Source organism: Artemia franciscana, chromosome 2, assembly GCF_032884065.1.
Source record: "Artemia franciscana chromosome 2, ASM3288406v1, whole genome shotgun sequence".
Classification (NCBI taxonomy): domain Eukaryota; kingdom Metazoa; phylum Arthropoda; class Branchiopoda; order Anostraca; family Artemiidae; genus Artemia; species Artemia franciscana.
The window spans coordinates 63,598,799-63,621,142 of record NC_088864.1 but is presented as its reverse complement, the minus strand read 5'-3'; the positions used below and the strand labels follow the sequence as shown (position 1 = coordinate 63,621,142).

Here is a 22,344-nt window from a genome sequence, read left to right as displayed (position 1 = left end):
AGTTTCGTTTACTATTGAGCCGGGTCGCTCCGGGTTCGTTACCACGAATTGTTTGATCTAGGGAGAATTGTAAAGTCTTAGAGATTGTTCGAAAAGAAAAGTGGAAGCCCTGAATTTGAGCCTCTTTGGGGAAAAATGGTCGTTATACGCCACGAAATGGCAGAAAATACCCCTTCTCTGGGGTGCAATCTTTGCGCTTACGTAAAAGGACTCTAGCAGTTTTAATTTTTGGTTAACTTTCTCCCGATCTCTTAGGACCTTAGGTTCAGTGCGATTGCCCCAGGGAAAATAAAAAGAAACAAATAAACACTTATCCGCCATTATTCTTCTCACAAAAAAAACGGCAAAAATCCAACTTTTATCTTTAAGAGCTTGAGACCTCTTCTACAGGCTTCCAGGATACGTTGAACTTACATCCCTTTTGGGCTTTTTTTTGAAGGTCAGGTAAACTGTATTAGGGTCGTAAGATTTTGAGGGCAACTTTAAAGTCAATGAATGACACATCTTTTGTTATGTATATTATTATCAATCTATTTATGTAGGGCTGTGGTAACTATTTGTATGTGTCACTCCTTACTCACAGCTCGTTACCATGAACTCTTTGATCTAAAGGGAATTGCAGTGAGAAAAGTCGAAATATTTCTCACATACATCAGCTTCTTGAATAGCCACAACTTTTGTTCTTATAGAATAGCCGCTACCAAACCATTGTTACCCAGTGCTGTTATTGGTAATGGCAAAAAATGTCTATTAACTCCCGTGGATAGGGTTTTCACAACCATGATGCGTGTTCCTACCATTTTACTTTCTTGGTAATGACAACATGAAAATAATTGGCGAAACTGCAACTGAAAGGTCAAAATGTGCGTCAGAAAAGATTTCTAGAACCGGTAGTGTTAGATGGAAACGAATATTGTCTGTTTTCTGTCGATAGTGAGCAAATGAGGACATCACAAATCATTAGGGATTTATGTGTGATGTGATTTGGTACTTTCATGTTATCGACAATCTGAAGACCAACAGTTAAAACTCCCAGGAATGTTTTTGGAGCGCAGTGGTAATATCTAAAATTGCTCAGAGCATCAAGCTGGAGTATCCTATTGCTTTCTTACATTCACAAGGTCAAATTTCACCGTAATCCACCATTGGAAATATTTGTCTTACTAACGTTCAGAAATGTTAAACAGTAAGACAATTTCTGGAACTGTGTTTAATAATTTTTTTTTTACTAAACGAAACATAAATTGAGTTCCAAGAACCTAATCAAAATGATGATATTTTTAGAATATCCTACTCATGAAGTTGTAATTATAATTGCTTATACTGTATTAGTTTCCATAACATGCATTCATAAACACAACAAGAGTGGAACAATCAAATTGTCGACAGTAAATTCAGCTGTTTTTGAGAGTGTTTTCGTAGTTGAAAAGACAATTTGTCATTTTCTTCCATAGATTGTTTCAACTTCAGCATTAATCGTCGATTTTCATCCTCAAATTCCCTTATTCGTTCCAGAAGGGAGTCAATGTACTCTTTCTTTTTCCTTCTACTTTCTTTTGCACAGTTCTGAAATGAATAAGAAAATCACTACACATTAATTTAAAAAAAAACGCTTTTGCGTATTTAATAAAAGATACGACCGTAGAGGGACTGTTTAGTCCGTATCCCCCAAAGATCTTAAGATTATAGAATAGAACAAAAAACGGTACTTGTATATTATTCAGAACACACTCAATAAGTGAAGATAGGTTCTTTCATGAAACAAACTACTATACAGATACATTTTTTGAGAAAAACCGGTTTCATAGTCACAAAGACAAAACTCAGTTTGGTTTGCTACGCATAGTGATAGAATATGGTGTCTGAACATGGATTTGAAATGAATATTTGGGATTTGTCAAAAACTGAAAAAGAGGCAATTATATTATTCCAGGATAAGCGGTTATTGCCTACAACAAAACAGCTCGTGTTTGATGTGTGAAACAATTTGTTTGTCATGTTGTGTCAATCAACACAACATGACTTTATACTCTTACGAGAACGCATAGTGATAGAAGATACCTAACCTAACTTCACTTATTGAGTGTGCTCCGAATAATACATAAGTACCCATAAATCTATAGACAGAATAGAACATAAATCCTCCATTGGCGTAGCGACTTCGACCTCAGTTTCTTAATACGGGACCCAGAGTTCAAACTCAGCTGCAGCAACACACTCTCGGAATTTGACCCCCAGTTATTGGATGACATCGAAGCGTTAAGGTAATGTTTCCTCCTTGAAATTCCTTTATCCTGTACAGAAGGGATTCAATATATTCTCTCTTTTTCCTTCTACTTTCTCTAGAAAGTTCTGAAGCGAATAAGAAAACTACAACCCAAAATGAACACTTCTTTGTTTGTGTCGCTTTATCACGGTACCATCTCAGTGGACGATGGTAATTACTAGTCATGACAATACACACATATTACTAGCCCTAAGATAATGGTCACTATTTTGGTAACTTAATGGTCACTAGTCCGGTAATCTATATAGGTAAACGGCTATAGAGGCCAAAACATTTATTCCTGTAAGCTTAAAATACCAAGGATGAGAGAATAAAAACACAATTTTATCCTGGACCCATTCTAAGTTTATTTGTACCAGAGAACCACCATTTTCTAGAATCTTTGTTTTGGTCGTTCAAAAATTTTGACGTTTAAGGGTAATACCATATTTTTGCAAGCGTTCCCGTGTTGAGCCCTAAAAATAAATAAGCGAAAATGTCAAACGGTTCGTGGTAACGAACTGTAAGTAAGGAGCGACACGGCTCAATTCTAATCGAAACTCTAAAAATGGAATTTTGATATTAATAAATACATCAAAAGAATCGGCTTATTATGCTGATTCCAAATATGTAGGATCTATTAAGTTGAGTGGTACTCGTCAATGGCCACGAGCCTGAGAATATTGGCCCGATTTTCGAAAAAGGTGGAAACACATTCTAAAGGTCAAAGAATCTTAATGAAAAATACTAAATCAGACTCAGTGCATCAGAAACCCTGTTGTAGCCGTTTCAAGCTCCTATCTGCAAAAAAAGTGGAATGTTGTATTTTTTGTCAGAAGAAAGATCACAGATGCATGTTTATTTGTCTTTTTATGGCACTTAGTATTAACCAAGTGACATATAGTGATCGCAAATTCTGTCGGTCGGTCTGTCTGTCCTGGTTTTGCTAGTTTGGGCACTTCCAGAAAACCTAGGACGATGACATTTGGCAGGCGTATCAGGGACTAGACCATATTAAATTAGAAATAGTAGTTTGTGGGGGAAGTGGGGGAAGGTTAATTCGGAAAAATTAGAAAAAATGAGGTACTTTTAACTTGCGAACGGGTGATCGGATCGTATTAAAATGTGATATTTAGAAGGATATCGTGTCTCAAAGCTTTTATTTCAAATCCCGACCGGTTCTGGTGACATTGGGGAGGGGGGGGGGGTTGGCGGGGGAAACCTAAAATCTTGGAAAACGCTTAGAGTGGAGGGATCGGGATGAAACTTGGTAGGAAAACTAAGCATAAGTCCTAGATACGTGATTGACATAACCGGAATGGATCCGCTCTCTTTGGGGGAGTTGGGGGGAGGGATATTTGTGAAAAATTAGAAAAAATGAGGTATTTTTAACTTGCGAAGAAGTGATCGAATCTTAATGAAATTTCATATTCAGAAGGATCTCTTAACTCAGATATCTTATTTTAAATCCCGACGGGATCCAGTGTCATTGGGGGGAGTTGGGGTGGGAAACCAGAAATCTTGGAAACCGCTTAGAGTGGAGAGATCAGGTTGAAACTTGGTGGGAAGTTCAAGATTCGTGACTGACACAACCGGACTGGATCTGCTTTCTTTGAGGGAGTTGGGGGGAGGGGGCTAATTGAGAAAAATTAGAAAATATGAGGCATTTGTAACTTACGAACGGGTGGTCAGATCTTAATGAAATTTGATATTTAGAAGGATCTTGTGCTTCAGAGCTCTCATTTTAAATCACGACCAGATCCAGTGACATTGGGGATAGTTGGAGGGGAAACTGGAAATCTTGGAAAACGTGAAAAGTGAGGTTTCTTTATCTTACGAATGGGTGATCGGATCTTAATGAAACTTGATATATAGAAAGATCCTATGTCTTGATGCTCCAGTTTCATTTCGAATCGGACTTTGCTAGTATGGGCACTTCCAGATAAGCCAGGGCAACAAAATTTGGCAGGCGTATGAGGGACCCGACCAGACTAAATTACAAATGGTTGTTTCCTCGATTCGACCATCTGGGGGGAGTGGGGGACGGTTAATTCGGAAAAAATAGAAAAAATAGGTATTTTTTACCTACGAACGAGTGATCAGATCTTAATGAACTTACTATGTAGAAGGACCTCATAACTCAGACCTTTTATTTTAAATCCGGACCCGATCCAGTGTCATTGGGAGAGTTGGAGGGGGAAACCTGAAATCTTGGGAAACGCTTAGAGTGGAGGGATCGTGATGATGCTTGGTGTGAAGAATAAGCACAAGTCTTAGATATTTTATTGGCATAACAAGACCAGATTGGCTGTCTTTGGGGGAGTTGGAACGGAGGGTTAGTTCGAAAAAATTAGAAAAAATGAGGTATTTTTAACTTACGAATGGGTGATCAGATCTTAATGAAATTTGATATTTAGAAGGACCTCGTGTTTCAGAGCTGGAGGGGGAAACCAGAAATCTTGGGAAATGCTTGGAGTGTAGAGATCGGGATGAAACTTGGTGGGGAGAATAAGTAATGTCCCAGATGCGTTATTGACATAATCGGAACGGATCCGCTCTCTTTGGGGGAGTTGGGGAGATTTGCTAGTTTGGGCACTTCCAGATAAGCTAGGACGATGAAAGTTGGCAGGCGTATCAGGGACCAGACTAGATTAAATTAGGAATAGTCTCTTCCCCGATCCGACCATCTGGGAGGAAGAAAGAACAAGATAGTTCAGAAGAATTTTAATTACCGAAAAAACAAATGAATGTTCTTCTTATGTATGGTTTGTGGTCTAGGGGTATGATTCTCGCTTAGGGTGCGAGAGGTCTCAGATTCGAATCCCGGACCACCCCAATTTTTGCATGAAGAAGATCCGAAACTAGGTATGTGATCAGTATAGCGATCGCTGAAAGTTGGCAGGCTTATCAGGGAACCGACCAGATTAAATTAGATATAGTTGCTTTCCCGACTTGACCATCTTGGGGGGGGGGAAGTGGAAGGACGGTTAATTCGGAAAAATTAGAAAAACTGAGGTATTTTTAACTTATGAACGGGTTATCGGGTCTTAATGAATTTGATATTTAGAAGGACCTCGTGTGTCAGAATTGGAGGGGGAAACTGCAAATCTTCGAAAATGCTTAGAGTGGAGAGATCGTAATGAAACCTGGTGGGAAGAAGATCTTGGCTCTTCCGACCTCATCACAAGTGCCATATGAGGTCTTGTCTCTTGTTTCTTTTCCCCAGGGATTACCGTATCGAACAATTCATCCTAGAACGTGAGGAAAGGGTTCATTTGAACGGAAATTAAGATATCTGGCTCCCTCTTTAAGTGACCAAAAATATTAGAGGGCAACCTACCCCTCCCCCCTCCCGGCCCCTTTTTTTTCAAGGTCGTCCTCAAAACTTTGAGATAGCCATTTTGTTCAGAATAGTTGAAACGTCCCAAAACTATGCCATTGGAGAAAATATGACCCCCCAGCAGCTGGGGATAGATTTTTTGGATGGGGATAGATGGGGATGTGCCCATTGTTTACCTGTATTTGTTATTGGATACCAGAGAGACATTCTTTGGGATGGTGCACTTTTGCTGGAGTTGGGTTTATATGGGGGTAACTTTCTGTGTTGAGGCAAATTTACGGGGGTGAACTTTCCAGGGGGAATTTTACACTGGTGGGATTTGACAGAATTACTATACATAATTATTTTTATTTTTCTTAATTTCTCTTTTCCTATTCAATTGTGCGTATGGAGATGTTCCGGGTAATTGTTTGGAAAAATTTCCACGGAAGGGGGATTTCTGGAGTGATCGGAAAACTTTTTCAAATGAAAGTAGGCTAAGGAGAATTTTTCAGGCTGAATCTTCTGCAAGGAGTTTTACGGAGAGGGGGGGGGGGGGGTTCAGCGAGGGAGGAATTATCTGAAAGGAATTTTATGGGGGGGGGAGTAAAAGAACTCCATGGAGAAGTTTGCCGTGAGAAGTAGGAATTTTTCATCGAGGGTGAGCCGGATTTACCGGCATTATTTGAAAAATGATCCCAAATTTAATAAAAAAACAAGTTTTCCTAACTGAAAGTAAGGAGAAACATTAAAACTAAAAATGAACATAAATTATTTTGTACATGCATGAGTATCTCCCCTCCTCAATACCTTGCTCTTTATGCTAAAGTTTTACTGTTTGTCTAATTTCTTAAGAACTACTCCTGAAACACAAAAGTTGTTTAATTAGAATAGGAAGCTTTTTAAAAGTGCTAGAAACTTGATCGTTAAGAGCAAGGCGTTGGGGAGGGGGGAACCCCTTCATATACAAAATAATTTCTGTTCGTTTTTAGTTTTAATGTTGCTCCTTACCTTCAGTTAAAAAAACTTGTTTTTTTATTTAATTTAGTCAAATTTGACAATACATTCGCCAGTAAAAATTCTAACATTGACAATCTGTTGGTTCCCATTGACAATTACTACAACGAAAAGCTACTTAGCTCCATAAGTTTTTGGCTAATTTTCAACCTCGTTTCTTTTTTTTTATTTGACCCCTGTTACTGCCCAAAATCACATAACTGTATATGGAGGCACTTTTCACTAAAAATTGAAACACCTTTTTCCTATTTTTTAAATATACTTGGTTACATTTTCCTAAATATTTTAAGATCTTATAGATCAATTTAACAAATAGTAACAGGTAGATTTCATTTTCAAAGTCTTTGGTATTTTGATAATAGCCTACTGATAGTTCTGTTATGTATTACGAAGCCGAAATAATGCTCTGGCTCTTGAAAAAAAGTAGAGAAAAGAACAGCAAAGGGAAAGGCTATTTTCCAGAGGCATACAGGCCTCTGGAAAATAGGTCTCTACATCAGGCCTCTACATAGGCCTCTACATCAGAATTTATTATATTTGACTCACAAAAGTAATACAGTATAATGCTTCGCTCAGATATAATATGGAAACTTCAATTTGATTTCATTAAAGCTGCAACATAAATTTTGACCTTGTTCTAGAGTATTGAAAATCAAGCTTTCAGTATTGAATGAGAGTTCGAATCAATAACAACTTGCTGAAAACGGATATTTTATTGCCTTTGAAATAAAGAACTGGTTTCTTTGACTAAACGGATTAAAATCCAGCATTCGCTTCGAACTTAGATAGATTGCAAGTTCAGTGATTGATTGCGAAATGAATTCAAATGGGATTTTGGATCGAGAAAATTAATTGATGAAAGCTTATGCATTAAAGGGAGATTCACTTGATCTATTCTTCAATTTTGTTCAGCTTTGCACATTACTAAGGACAGTTTGGTTGACTTTTAAGTCTTCGATTCAACCACTCAACGAAAAGGTACGAACTTTTTTGTGTTATCGAAGCTATTTTTCTAACTTAATTCTGTCTAGTTAAGCAGATGGTTAAGTTTACTGTTCATATGCTGGCATTGGCTAGGTTTAGAGGTTACCCTGAATAGCCTGTACGTTTTGTTGAAGAAATTGATCCGAAGGGAAGTGAAAAAACTAGAAATTACAAACATCTAGTTTTCTGTTACGGTACACATGATACCCAGCTCGTAAATGAGTCCGAAATTTTAGATTTTGAATCCAATAAAGCTGAGGCTATGAAAAACTCTAAAAAAGGTGTAAAGGGAGCGTTTGAAGAGCTTGTGATGAAACCAGACATTTACATAGAAATATGCAAAGGCAAACTTAAAGGACAAGCTTCTGAAAATATCATTTTAAGTAAGTCGTTGGGATCAACCTCTCTTATTAATTAAATAAAAAAACATTTTTTTTTTAAAATGAAATGAAGGAACAACACTAAAACTTAAAACTAACAGAAATTACTCCGTATTTGAAAGGGGTTTTTCCTCCTCAACGCCCCGCTCTTTACGCTAAAGTTTGACTCTTTCTCTTAACTCTATTTTTCAAACAGTAAGAAACTTTAGCGTAAAGAGTGGGGTGTTGAGGAGGAAAAGCCCCTTTCATATACGGAGTAATTTCTGTTCATTTTAAGTTTTAATGTTGCTCCTTACTTTCATTTAAAAAAAACTTTTTTTTTATTTAATTTCTGGATGTCTTTAAATTAATGTATGTTTTGATCTTGGCATTCCGCACATAAATAATTAAAACGAAATTTGCATATTAATTAATTGCAATTAGTCGGAAGATTTTGAGAAAAAAGGAGCGAGGGAGGAGGCCTAGTTGCCCTCCAAGTTTTTGATTACTTAAAAGAGCAACTAGAACTTTTAATTTTTTACAAACGTTTCATTGGTAAAAAAATATACGTAACTTACGAATTAACTTACGTAACGAACTTCTATATTCGTATGTTTTTATTGCGTATATGAGGGGTTTCAACCCTCTTCGATACCTCGCTCTTTACACTAAAGCTTAGATTTTGTCCCAATTCCTTAAGAATGACCTCTGAATCACAAAGGCCGTAGAATAAATAGTTGGAATTACTAAAAATACTTTAGCGTAAAGAGTGAGGGATAACGAGGAGGTAAACCCCTCATATGCGTAATAATTTTTGTTCGTTTTAAGTTTTAATGCTGCTCCTTAATTTCAGCAGAAAAAGCTTTTCTTATTTATTTTGCATTGTTTTTTCAAATAATGCTAGAGAATCCTGCGCCCCCTTTATTGAAATTCTCTTCCCCCATGAGAATTTTCTCCATGAAAATATTCTCCCACGTAACCCCCCTCCCCTCAACTCTCCCCCCTAAATCAAAAAAGTCCCCCTGAAAACGTCTGTACACATTTCAGTAACCATTACTATATGTAAGCACAGGTCAAAGATTGTAACTTGTAGCCCCTCCCACGGGGACTGCGGGGGAGTAAGTCGTCCCTAAAGACATAGGTATTAGGTTTTTGGACAATGATGAATAAAATGGCTATCTCAAAATTTTGATCCGGTGACTTTTAGGAAAAACGAGCGTGGGAGGGGGCCTAGGTGCCCTCCAATTTTTTGGTCACTTAAAAAGGGTACTAGAACTCTTAATTTCCGTTAGAATGAGTCCTCTTGCGACATTCTAGGACCAATCCGTCGATACGATCACCCCTGGAAAAAAAAAAAAAAAAAAAAAAACAAATAAACATGCATTCGTGATCTGTCTACTGGCAAAAAATGCGAAATTCCACATTGTTGTAGATAGGAGCTTGAAACTTCTACAATAGGGTTCTCTGATACGCTGAATCTGATGGTGTGATTTTAGTTAAGATTGTATGACTTTTAGGGAGTGCTTCCCCCTATTTTCTAAAATGAGTTAAACTTTCTCAGGCTTTTTACTTTTAATGGGTATAACTGATCTTGATGAAACTTATATATTTAAAATCAGCATTAAAATAAAGAGTTTCGGTTACTATTGAGCCGGGTCGCTTTTTACTACAGTTCGTTGTCACGAACTGTTTGACAAGATTACAGCGACCGAACAAGAAATTCAGTCTGTCATGGAAAACCTTGCTCAGTAAATAGATCAGAGATTAGATGAAAAATTGGCATCTGTTGGAGGCAAACAATTATTTTCTAAGGACACAGTTAGTGCAATGAAAGCACAAAGCTCGTGGATTTCAAGTGAAATTTACAGAGCATTAGTTGTTGAATTGCAGCCGTAATTTGTTGCTTTGTCTGATGATTTAAAACATTTAAAAAATCAATGCTCATTTATGGAGGAACGGATTAAAGTTGCAGAACAAAAGCTTGATGAGTATGAACAAGAAAAGAGATTAAATAGTCTCATGTTCAATGGGGTTAAGCAACCTCCCAATAGTGACTTGAAGTTGGTGGTTCTTGATATAGTGTCAAACAGAACGGAGCTTGAAATATCAAATCAAGATGTGATAGAAGTTAAACGATTAAATATAAGCAAAGGTAATAGTAAACAGGATGCAATTGCTCCTGTAATTGTAACATTCAAGTCTAAAGACCTTGCTTCTAAAGTGTTCAAAGAAAAGTCAAAATTAGCTCGCACTGGTATTTTTGTGTCTGAAAATCTGACAAAACAAAGACGTGATGTTCTGAACTTAGCACGGAATAAATATGGGAATAAGCGGTTTCACCAAGGTCGAATTTATGTGCGTCTAGCTAGTGATTCTTATCCACGTTGCTTATGGTCTATCGACGGTATTGCTTAATAGTGGTGCTAATAGTTAAAAATCGTTATATTTTCACCATTTTTTTGTGTTTTTTTTTGTTCGCTTATAGCCTCATAGTTTTTTTTTGGTTTGTTGCTGCGCCGGTCTTATACACCATCTCTTTAGGTCCTATGTTTTTTTCTAGCTCAGGCTCTGGGGATGTTTACTCCCTTGATGGACGTCTACTTCAATTGCAAAGTAATCCAAGAGATGTTTTGAGTATTGTTAATAATTCTATTGGTCAAATTCAAAACAATTCCTTAATTTTTTCCCATTCAATTACTAGTAAGTATGTTTCCGATTTAAATTGGGCTACTAGACGAGATGATAATTTTTCAGTCCTTCAACTAAATACTCAGGGAATATGTTCATTGATTGACGAGTTGAGGCAGATAGTTTCTGATGGGCAACCTGATGTTGTCGGGTTATGTGAGACCTTTCTTAACTCTAATAATGAAATGCTTCTTGATATACCCGGTTATAAAATGGAATGACTAAATCACAGAAGGATGGCAAAGGGTGGTCTAGTCTTGTATATTTATGATGTTATTCCCTATTTCGTTCGAAGCGATCTGTCAAGGAATGATGAAGGGGTTTTTGAATCCCAGTTTATTGAAATTAAATTACAAAACAAAGTTTTGATAATTGGTAATGTTTATAGATCTCCGAGTGAATCCGTGCCTTCTTTTCTTCAAGTCCTTGATGAGGTTTTGGATTTAATAGGGAGACGTTCGTGCGAACTAGTAATAATGGGAGACTTTAACATAAATCTGATTGATGTGGCGTCCTATACTACGGTGGATTTCCTCTCAACTATGCTCACTGCTGGAGTTCTACCAACAACCTGTATTCCGACACGTTTAACTGATACGTCAGCATCTTTAATTGATAATATTTTTTCGTCTATTAGTGTGGTTCAGAATTCTGTTGTAGTGAGTGATATTTCTGACCATTTTCCTGTATTTTCCATTTTTAATTTAATCCACCTCAGATCCCATTTAGCTGAGAAGACATGGAATATTTTTAGTGAAGATAATGATTTTCGTTCAAAGTTTGATTCTTTTTATGAGTCAGTGAAAGCGTCGATTTTTGAAGTATGTGCTCTGAACCCCTCTAATTCAAGGTCAAAAAGATCCATTCCACTTAAACCATGGATGACACCTGGCCTTCTAAAGAGTTAGAGAAGAAAAAATAATCTTTGGAAAGCTTTTAAGTCAGTAAAGCCATGTTCGAATTCTACATGTCTTCAGCAGTTCAAACGCTACAGGAATGTTTTTAACTCTTTGTGCCGGAAGGCCAAATTCCTTTATTATTCTAAGATTTTCTCAGATTGTGGGAAGGATATTCGTAAGAATTGGCAAGTGATTAATTCCGTTCTTAAAGGTTCTTCTCCAGCTCCCTCTATGCCTCCGAGTCTTGTGGTTGGTGATGTGGTTGTTGAGGGCGTTCAATCTGTTCTGGAAGCATTTACATCAGTTTTTGCTAATGTTGGGAAAATTGCTGCTTCTTCAGTCAGGTCTTCGCTGTCACAACCAGATTACAAATCTTATCTTGGTCCGCCTTGTCTCAAGTCGATGGTGTTGTATCCTACTTCTGAGGTTGAAGTAGCCAGGATTGTAAATAGCCTGAAAAGTTCTTCGGCGTCTGGCTCTGACTGCATTCCAACTATGGTAGCTAAGTTCATTGTTCCTTCAATTATTTCTCCATTGACGAAGCTTATAAATCTTTCTTTTGAAAATGGGATCTTCCCCAGTTTTCTTAAACGAGCTAAAGTAATTGTTTTATATAAAGGTGGACCTCGAAATGATCCAGCCAATTATCCACCTATATCCTTGCTGTCTGTGTTTAGTAAAATTTTGAAGTTTTTTTCATGATTTTCAGTTTGGCTTCCGAGCTAAACATTCTACGGAACATGCATGTGTAACGCTTTTAAATTTTCTCCACACCGCGCTTGACTCTGGTTTGATCCCTGCGGCTATATTTCTGGATGTCTATATTTCTTAACTCATGGGATTCTTCTTTATAAGCTATCACACATTGGTGTAAGAGGACAGGCTCATTCTTGGTTTGATTCCTATTTGTCCGGGTAGAACTATCTCTGTCGATTTTCTTTCCAGCTTTTCGTCTGAAGTTGAGTTTGGTGTTCCTCGAGGTTCTGTTATTGGTCCGTTTCTGTTTTTGATTTATGTTAATAACCTTATAGTTGTGGTTAAAAAACAGAAACCCTTAGTTGGCTGTCGCCTATGTCATCCTGAATCTTTCAATGTAAAAAAAATCCTCCACTTTCGCAGGATGAGGACGCTCTCTTTGCCTTCGCTGATGACAGTACTATTTGTACTGCAGTTGGAACTGAGTCTGAGATGCTTTCTAAAGTAGTGAGTCGTTCTCTGGTTTGATGCTAATTGCCTTGCCATAAATGTTGCTAAGCCAAGTTTTTTAATTTTTTCCCATATTTCTCTGGCGTGCCCTCAGTTAACTGATATCCACCTTTCTAGGGGTTCTCTCAGTTGACCTAAGGATCGATATGTCTGATTCCTCGGTATTCTTCTAGATGAGAACCTTTCGTTCAAGCATCATATTGGACTAATTAATATGAATATCTCAAGGAGTCTTGGAATTTTGAGGAAACTAAAACTTATTTTTCCTGGATCAGTTTTAAAAATTCTGTTCCATTGCTTAGTTCAGTCCTACGTCTCTTATTGCCCTACTGTATGGATGTCAACTTTTCCTTCTTTTCTGAAACCACTATCTAAGTCGTATGATAAAGCAAGAAGGCTTATACAGGAAACCAATTGTTCTACAACTAACCTAACTAACCCTTTACTTGATTTGCGGTCACTCTACATTCTTTCTTGCGCGTCATTCACTTTTCATTAACATCATGGTGATGTTCCCTCAGCCCTATAAACTACTCCTTCTTTCGTCAGTGATAGGTCTATGCATCACCTTCGCAATTCAAGGAATATTACTATTTTGTTTACTCCATCGGTGAGATCTGACTTTAATCCATTAACTGCTTGTCATAAAGTTTGTAACAGCCTACTTGATTCAGCTCAAGAATGTCACTCGTTTGGTAGTTTCAAAAGAATTTTGAAATTTTTTTTAATATCCGGATATTTTATGTTAAATTTTTTTTTTATGTCCTCCCGACTTACCACTTCCAATACCCAAAATTCAGGTCCCTCCTTTCTTCTCTCTCTTTTTTTCAATTTATATATTCAGCTTGCTTTAATTGGTTTGGTATGCTTTTCTCTTTTTTTTCTTTTTTTTTTCTCTAATTTTTTTACTATATTTATTTATCAATTGATTTTAGTACATAAGCAGATATGTCATTATTTTGCTTTTGTTGTTTTTCGTATCTTTTCTTTTTTCTATATTCATTTTTTTCCATTTCCTTTATTAATTGATTTTGCTACGTAAGCATATATGTCATTGTTTTGTTTTTTGTTGCTTTTCTTCTATATTAATTGATGTAATGTTTAGTCTCCCACCATCCCAGGCCAAAGAGCCTTTGTGTGGTCTAATGCTTTGTAATTTTTCTTTATTTTCTCTTAATAAACAGATTGATTGATTGATTCTAAGAAGTCTCTTCACTATATGAATCACCATGGAATTAAACCAGAAAAAATAAATTACAACAAAGAGAAATACTTCGCTTATAAAGACCAGAAAATACCCTAGATTACAGAAAAGTTTCTCCTATGAAACTCCGCTTTAAGTGTAACAGGTATAATTTTATCTTTACTGAAAACGAGTTGTACTGGAGCAAGCTTCTGAATGGCATTAATTTTTTTGGATACTTCGGGGGTTCCCAAGAAATGGGAAATTGCCAAGACTAGGTTGTGAATGCAGCATCTATAAAATGCGAACACTTTAAAACAACTAATCGGCAGGGAAGTTTGTAAATTTTTGTTCGCAATAGTTTTTTCTTAATTTTGGTTCTTAAAGATTTAAGAAAGTATTGCGCCCTTTTTGCCTCAGCTTTTTTTGGAAAGACATTTACAGAGATTTTCACCTGAAAGGAAGAATGTATGTTAGTGATATTCAACTCTTGTACGCAAGAAATAGAATCTATGAGTTTTAACGCCATTTGGGGCAAGTAAAAAAGAACTAATGCCACTATTCTACTAACGTATAAGTTTTTTTTTTGTAAAATAAAAGTTACAACATTTAATCTCTCAGGAAGTGTAAGTACTGTATGACAAACAAAATAGAGGTAAAACAGTATGACAAAAGCCCAATTTAAATTAGGGGTGTAAGTAGGAGTAAATGGTGCAGGGGGAAACTGCCCCCTCCAGATCCTATTTCTCACCTTCAGAACCCAGTTTGCCCCTCCCCCTAGCTGAAATTTAGTTTCTTCAAAAATCGTTGTCAAAACTAAGATAAGCTTGCATAATTCAAGCATCCAGAGAAACGGGTCGGTTTTCTTCATATAACTCTGCCTTTATGGTAATAAATGACTCATTTTTCATTTTTCACTGTCATTTGGCAAAGTTGGCTCCAAATATTTCCACACCCTAGGGTTTTGATAAAATTAAGCCACTGATTTAAAGTCTCAGAGAAAAGGAATTTCCGTAACCACTCCACTCTTTGACTTGTTCTACATACAAGCCTGTACACTCATCTGTGTCCTCATCTATATAAAAGTATATGCGTACTTTATTTCTAATTTTTCTTCTTATCTTCTTAAAATTCACCTCAGACATAGGTATACAATTGTGTATACTCATCTACATACTAATCTATATACAACTATACATACTTTATTTTTAATTTTTCTTCTAATCCTCTTCAAATTAACCTCATCTGTTCGACTCAGGGGATAGAATTGTGGTAAAGGCAAATTTTCAGAATTGAAAAGACTTTTTTCCTCATCTGTCAATCTCACAGCCTTCTCTTTGCTCTTAAAAGAAGAAAGGTTCCATTAAAAAATAACCAATAATTAAACAAAGTTCACCAAAAAACTCTTTCATGTCTTTCAGATAATTAATTGCTGCAAGCCCAACCTGCTTACAAATTAATAACGGTTACAGATAAATCAGCAGATGAAAGTGATGTTTTTTTCACAATTCACTGAGAATTATAAAAATCTTGATATTTAGAGAGAAAATACCACCTCCCCCTCCTAAATACGGGCGTTGTCCTACTTCTGAATCTTTTCTTTCTTTTGCAAGACAGGAAAATTTACCAGTTTTGTGCGCTGAAGTATGTTTTCAGTAAAGCGCGTCTTATGTGGTGGAACTAGCTTTTAGAGGTTAGACCCTGCTCTTTACCTTGGGCAATTGCTTTACATTCCATATATGTTTGAATCTAGTTCTTTATTTTTCCAGAAACAAGCACTTTTTTTCATGTGGGACATTTTACCGCAATTTTTTTTGGAAGAACTTTCACTTATCTGGTCAAATTTGCATCTACACAAGTACGATTATTAAAATATAATTGATTCGAAAAACTGTTTCAAAAAATTTGTTTTTCAAATAAAAGTAATGAGGTATGTTGGACAAAATATGAGCAGAAACTAAATTAAATAATTTTTCAACGTAAAATTAAGGTAAATCACAATAAGTAAATAAATGAAACCCAAACGAATAGAAATTACAATAAATAACGGAATGAAACTCAAAACGAGCAGAAACTAAGAGAAGGGGGTTGACGGCCCCGTGCCTTCTAAAGACCCTTGTAAAACAGCTGGACATGTTTAACACAAAATCAATTTAGTGGCACATATGTCACAAACTACATATGCTTAAGAAATTTCAAGTCGCATGAATGTCAAATATGTAGGAAATAAAGGTCCGGTAAAATATCTATATAAATAAATCTACAAGGGATATGATTGTGCTTCACTAAAGATTATCAAAAATAAATGGTGCCTGGTTTACAATGAAGTAGAAACCTATGCAAAAGGAACTGAAGCATGCTGGCGACTATTTAGTTACGATATCCAAAAAAAGAGCCATTTCGTTCAACGTTTAAATTTTCACTTAGCGATGCGACAAATCCAACTCTGGAAGATAAAAAAAAGACCTGAAAACAACTTCTTTACATTATGCAGCTGAAAAAGTTGCACAGGACATATGTAAACTACGATGAAGTAGAATGAAGTAGAAGACTATAGTAGAAGACTATAAATGAAGTAGAATGAAGTAGAAACTACAATGAAGTAGACACCTATGCAAAAGGAACTGAAGCATGCTGGCGACTATTTAGTTACGATATCCAAAAAAAGAGCCATTTCGTTCAACGTTTAAATTTTCACTTAGCGATGCGACAAATCCAACTCTGGAAGATAAAAAAAAGAACTGAAAACAACTTCTTTACATTATGCAGCTGAAAAAGTTGCACAGGACATATGTAAACTACGATGAAGTAGAAGACTATAGTAGAAGACTATAAATGAAGTAGAATGAAGTAGAAACTACAATGAAGTAGACACCTATGCAAAAGGAACTGAAGCATGCTGGCGACTATTTAGTTACGATATCCAAAAAAAGAGCCATTTCGTTCAACGTTTAAATTTTCACTTAGCGATGCGACAAATCCAACTCTGGAAGATAAAAAAAAGACCTGAAAACAACTTCTTTACATTATGCAGCTGAAAAAGTTGCACAGGACATATGTAAACTACGTAAAAATTGTTCGAGCTTCTTCCTAGTGAATTAACGGTTCGATGTTGAACATAGCGGTTGCTGCCGCTTTTCTTGTTTTTCAAGCCTATGAACTTCTTTTTAATCAGGCAAAAGGACAATAATTTTCCTTTGTAGAGTTTCCAGAAAAGGTGATTCTAATGGTTTATTTTGTGTCTTGATCTGAAACCATTTGTATGAGTTTCAAGCTATTATTTTGTTACTATGGGACTTGCTTGCTTCTTTTTAGCTTGCAGCTACGACTAGAACCATTTTTAATTGCTCCGCAGTTGTATGGGATAATATTTACAAATATTATCCCGTCATAGATACCATAAACTGAATGGTACATGCATATTGTAAGTTACCGCACTGCAGCGGAGAGAGGACTATCTTTCGGCTCTGAAGGATTCGAGTTCATTAGGCTTTATGGTAACGTATCAATCAATTTGATGATCGTGTTGCACATGTTGATGCACCATTACAAATTAGTAGGTCGTAAATATCCCCATTTCCTTTTGCAGAAGCAAGATGTAAAAGAGTCTCGTGAAGCAAATTTGAGGCGTCCAAATTAGTGCCACTGGAATTAATAGCTGAAAGATATCGAACTCCAATTTTTTCAAGGTGCAAGGGTGTGCACATAGTACCTAAAAGTTAAGATAAAACAAACATCTTTTAAAAAGGTACTTATCTGGGTGTAGTGCCATACTGAGGATCATCACACACTACTACAGCTATGAAAAAGCCATAAGCTTTTTCCTGCTTGTGATTTTAAAGTAAAGAACGAACTCTAAATTATTATATCTGAGGTTCAGCGGTAGCTAGCGGCCTAGTAAAAGACGATCTTAAAGCGTTATAGATAAAATATGTCTTTTCCAGTTTCCAATCACAGATCAGCGTCCAAAATTTCGCTTTACAATTCAATGTGATTCTCGCTGTCGTTTGTCCCATGCCTTTCTCTTTAGCTGTTGCGTTTCTTACTTTCGTTAGTTTTATAATCACATTTATCTGTGCTTCATTTTCGTCAATTATATGACACAATCCCCCGGAGCCAATGAGCAAGCGTTATAAGTTATGCCCTGGGACATATAAGATTCTTATAAAATGGGTGACCGTAAAACTTTGGATTGGATGGAACTCAATTGACTGGAATTCGGAAGTTTTAGTACCCTTTTTAAAAGTCAAAATGAAAGTTTCCCACCAAGCAATCCCCCCCACCAAGCCTAAAATTCCCCAAACATATCTGATAAAATTTTTAGATATCCTTTTTATTCAGCCTTATTGAACGGTCAAGCAATTATTTCTATGGGGATGTCAACCTCCCCACAGCCCTCAGTAATAGGGTCTTAAGCTAGGCGCTTCGTTCATTGTTTACCCATAATATATGTTATTGAGAAAGGTATGTATGTTTGAACTTTACTCTCCAAGAAGACGAAGAACATTCAGTTGAGCCTTTAGGGGAGTGTTGAACTAAATCAAAAAAATTTACGTGCATTAGGAATGTCAAAAGGGCGTAACACAAGAATAAATGAGTAGATTAATTTTTGAAATTTCAGGAAATGATAGGGGATATAGTCAAAAAGGCAATATTTGCATGCCACCAATACTATTACAACTACCACCACTACTAATAACAAACTGCTCCATTTACAGCATTGATTTGAAATTAAAACTAAACCAAAAGACGTTATGTGTATGCAAATTGCCAAAAAAGCGTATCTCAGAAATTGATTTGGGGATTAAGTTTGAACTTCCAGAGAATGCTTAAAGGGGAAGATGGTCATTTGCAGCGTGATAGCGTTGCCTAAGTAAAGAGCAATGTGGGCACAATGTGCTATTTATCTCACCAAAAGGCAATATGTGCACACTGCTGTTAACACTGTTGTTACTACTACATTTACTTCTACTACTACTACTACTACTACTATTGCCATCGCAATTACTTGTAAGACTAAGAGCATTGAGATGAAGACTTCAATAAACATGAACACATTCAATTCAATGAACGCACAGGTTATCAAAAGAATATATCAGCAATGTCGTAGCAAGGCCTAATTGTATTAAGTAAAAACTTCCAAGACTTGACGAGAGGGATGTTCTACTGACCAAAAGGCGATATGCTAATGTAGTAGTGCTACCGCTATTTAATACTATTGCTACTAATGTTAATACTACTACCGTGGCTACTATTACAGCTGTGCCTAGGGATACTAAGGTGAAATTTTCAAGGAATTTTGAGGGAGGAATATGAACTGAATCGCACCACGCCGTCTGTATGCGGGTTGTCAAAAGGGTGTAACAGCAATATCATAGGAGCAGTTTGATGTGTGAAGTTGAAATTAACAGGGTTTGTTGTGAGGGATGTAGAACTAACCAAAAGAAAATATTTTCATCCCAATGCTACCACTTCTACTCATACTACTACTACTGTTAATATTATTACTACTTCTATTGCTACTAATTCCACTAAAGCTTAGGCAGGTTGTCAAGCGGACGCATCAGAAATGCTTCAGAAACGTTTGACAGTATTAAGCTGAAACTTTCAGCGTGTGCTGAAGGGGATGTTGAAGAAACCAAAGGTGCTATGCGCATACTGCTAGAACTATTGCTACTGGCATTAAGATGAAGCTTTTAAAGAATATTTAGGTAGATGTTGTACTAAATCAAAACAAATTATAAGCCTGTAGACTTTCAAAAAGGTGAAGAAGTAATTTCTGAAAACGACTTATTTTATTAAGCTACACTTTTAAGGGTAAGTTATGGGCGATTTTGAACTATCCAGAAGGCACTATGTGCATGCTTTTATTGCTACCACAATAATAGGCAGTACCACTCTATAGTAACTAGGAATATCATTGAAACTTTTAAAGGAGCTATTTCGATTCAAAATTAAAAGTTCTTGTGCCTTTTTTAAGAGTAAAAAGAGATAAGAGGAGCGCAAGCAGTCCTTCTATCAAGCCCATTCATTTTCAAAACAAATTCAGTCAAAATTTTGAGGCAACAATTTTGTTCAGCATAGTAGACCGGTCTAGTAACTATGTCCTTAGGGATATTGGGCATGTCCCCCCTCCAAAATTATTCAATTGGTCCATTATGCTTTAAAACTAAATGTTGCTTTAAACTAAATGAAAAGGCATGGTTGCCAACAAGACACCTCAACAGTGTCTCGAGAACGACTGGGGGTATTAAGTTGAAAGTTTAGGGCTACTACTATTACTAAATCTGTTTTTACAATTTAAATAAATAAAAAGGGTGTAAGTGTGTTCAGGTTGTCACAGAGCATAGATTTTGGGAATGAAATGAAGTTTTATTTTTTAGCTCGACTTCAGGAATTATAAAATTAAATTAAAAATACCGGTTGTGTCAGGAGTAAAAATCATTGGAAAGTTTCTCCAACATACAAAAAGCAACCAAAACTATGGATTCTTACAGAAAAAATTAAAAGATATAAAATATTTTTTTTTGCCACGAAAAGTCAATAAAAGGCGAACAGAAATTAACTTGAAAAACTTTTCTACAAAACAAGTGTTTTAATAGAAAAGTAAGGATGTCAATTAAGCCAAAAACTGAGCAGAAATAAAGTCAAATAATCTTCCAAGCGTAGAACTACCACAAACCACTACCAATAAATAAGTGAAACTCAAAACGAACAGAAATTACAATAAATAGCAGAATCAAACTAAAAAAAACAATTAATGTGAGTACGGTTGATAACCCCATGCCTTCTTAAGACCAGAATATAATCTGTGCCTTACTGAAAACAAAATACGTTTTAAATGTTTTCACTTTTTTACTTTCATAAACATGAAGTTTAACAAATATTTAAGGAATAAATATCAGTATATGTCAATTAAAGTGACAATCCATGGTCATTGGTTTTTTTCAGTGCTTGCTAAGCTTCAAGCGTAAAACAGCCACATTTGAAGTGGCTTGTTCAAGAAAGCCAAATTCAGTTAACAAAGGCTGATTTTACTCGGCCAACCTCTCCTGAAAAATCCATAATAAAGACAGGGGGTTATCATTTGAACCTGATCCATGTGATGTCATCTCATGGTCTTTTACAATATTAAATGTTAATGTTATAACTCTTAATGATATTTTATATGAAGTCCGATGCTAATACCATAATTAATTCAAGCTCGCCTGCAGCAATAATTCACATTAAACTAACAAACTCTCCAAGCAAATGCCTGATCAGACAGTAATCAAGTCTCTAAACAGGTGATTCAGATCAGACAAGTGATTCAGACAAGATGATGATCAGACAAGTGATTCAGTCTCTAAACAGGCAATAAAATGATTTCTAAGATTGATTAAATAAAAAGGTACCTGCGACGGTGTAGGCGTCCGTAATGGATTAGGATCTTTTAGAGGCACTATAATCTTTGACACTTTTGATTTCACGTTGGAGGTGAAGGTACTTGTTTCAATACACTCTTTGGCCATTACGTCTATGTCTTTCGATGCCAAGACTGGCTGAAGCCATGACGAAGTGTTCTTATCGGCTCGAAAGGGTGGCAAAAAAGCACCTGCAAGACATTGCTCATGGTCATAGATGGGAACTATGTTTGCATCTTAATTTAGGCTAGTTTTGGAAACACTGGGAATAAGCTTAGTTCAATGTTGAGCTTTTATTGATAACATGCACCTCACCCATATAACATGGTTCTACTGGACTTGAAATATACCACCACCAGTAGCACTTTTACATCTGAAAAACACCACTGTCAGGGTAGCGGTGGTCTGCTTAACTTTAAAAGAGTAAGACAACCTAAAAATACCAGCGCCACAAGTAGCAAAAATCCTAAATCTTAATGTAAATTTAGAATACTATTGTACAGGGTCGACTTGAGGCACTCAGGGTAAAAGTTGAAGGGATAATTTTCACTTTAAGAGGAATCCCTCAGCTTTTCCCGAGCAAATTCTAAAAGTCATCTGAATTTTTTTTTGGCCAATGGTTGCAACCACGTTGGTGTTGCGGTCCAAGGGACTCAGAGCCCTTATATATATATATATATATATATATATATATATATATATATATATATATATATATATATATATATATATATATATATATATATATATATATTTCACAAAATGGAGGGGGGCGGGGGCACATCAGAAAATTGATCCAGTAGATAGTTTCACGTATCTGGTTAGCATTATTAAAGAGGGTAGGTGTTGTCAAGGTTTAAAAATAGGATATATGAGACAAAATTTTTGAAACAATAGAACTTTAAGTCGGTGGATTAAGAATAAAATGGACTAGCGTGACCATAAAAAGCCGAGAAATATTTTCTATGGTTATTGTCTAAGGATACTTTTAGGTACTCATTTGACTAACCGTATATAATA

The 22,344-nt window shown here is 36.1% G+C and overlaps 1 protein-coding gene across 6 annotated transcripts in view; it reads right to left on the bottom strand.

The window, feature by feature from the left end:
* Nucleotides 1-1,191: 1,191 nt before the first annotated feature.
* LOC136043922 (cyclic AMP response element-binding protein A-like) overlaps nucleotides 1,192-22,344 on the bottom strand; it is a 294,352-nt gene continuing 273,199 nt past the window's right edge. For 2 of the 6 annotated variants that reach the window (XM_065728970.1, XM_065728974.1), the window contains exons 4-6: nucleotides 21,316-21,515; nucleotides 15,123-15,263; nucleotides 1,206-1,566 (exon numbers count right to left, since the gene is read on the bottom strand). In XM_065728970.1, coding sequence (XP_065585042.1) covers nucleotides 1,375-1,566; nucleotides 15,123-15,263; nucleotides 21,316-21,515 — 533 coding nt within the window. In that variant the 3' untranslated portion in view covers nucleotides 1,206-1,374. Of the gene's footprint in view, nucleotides 1,567-15,122; nucleotides 15,264-21,315; nucleotides 21,516-22,344 lie in introns of all 6 variants that reach the window. The other 4 variants (XM_065728972.1, XM_065728975.1, XM_065728971.1 and 1 more) reach the window with 4 other exon arrangements.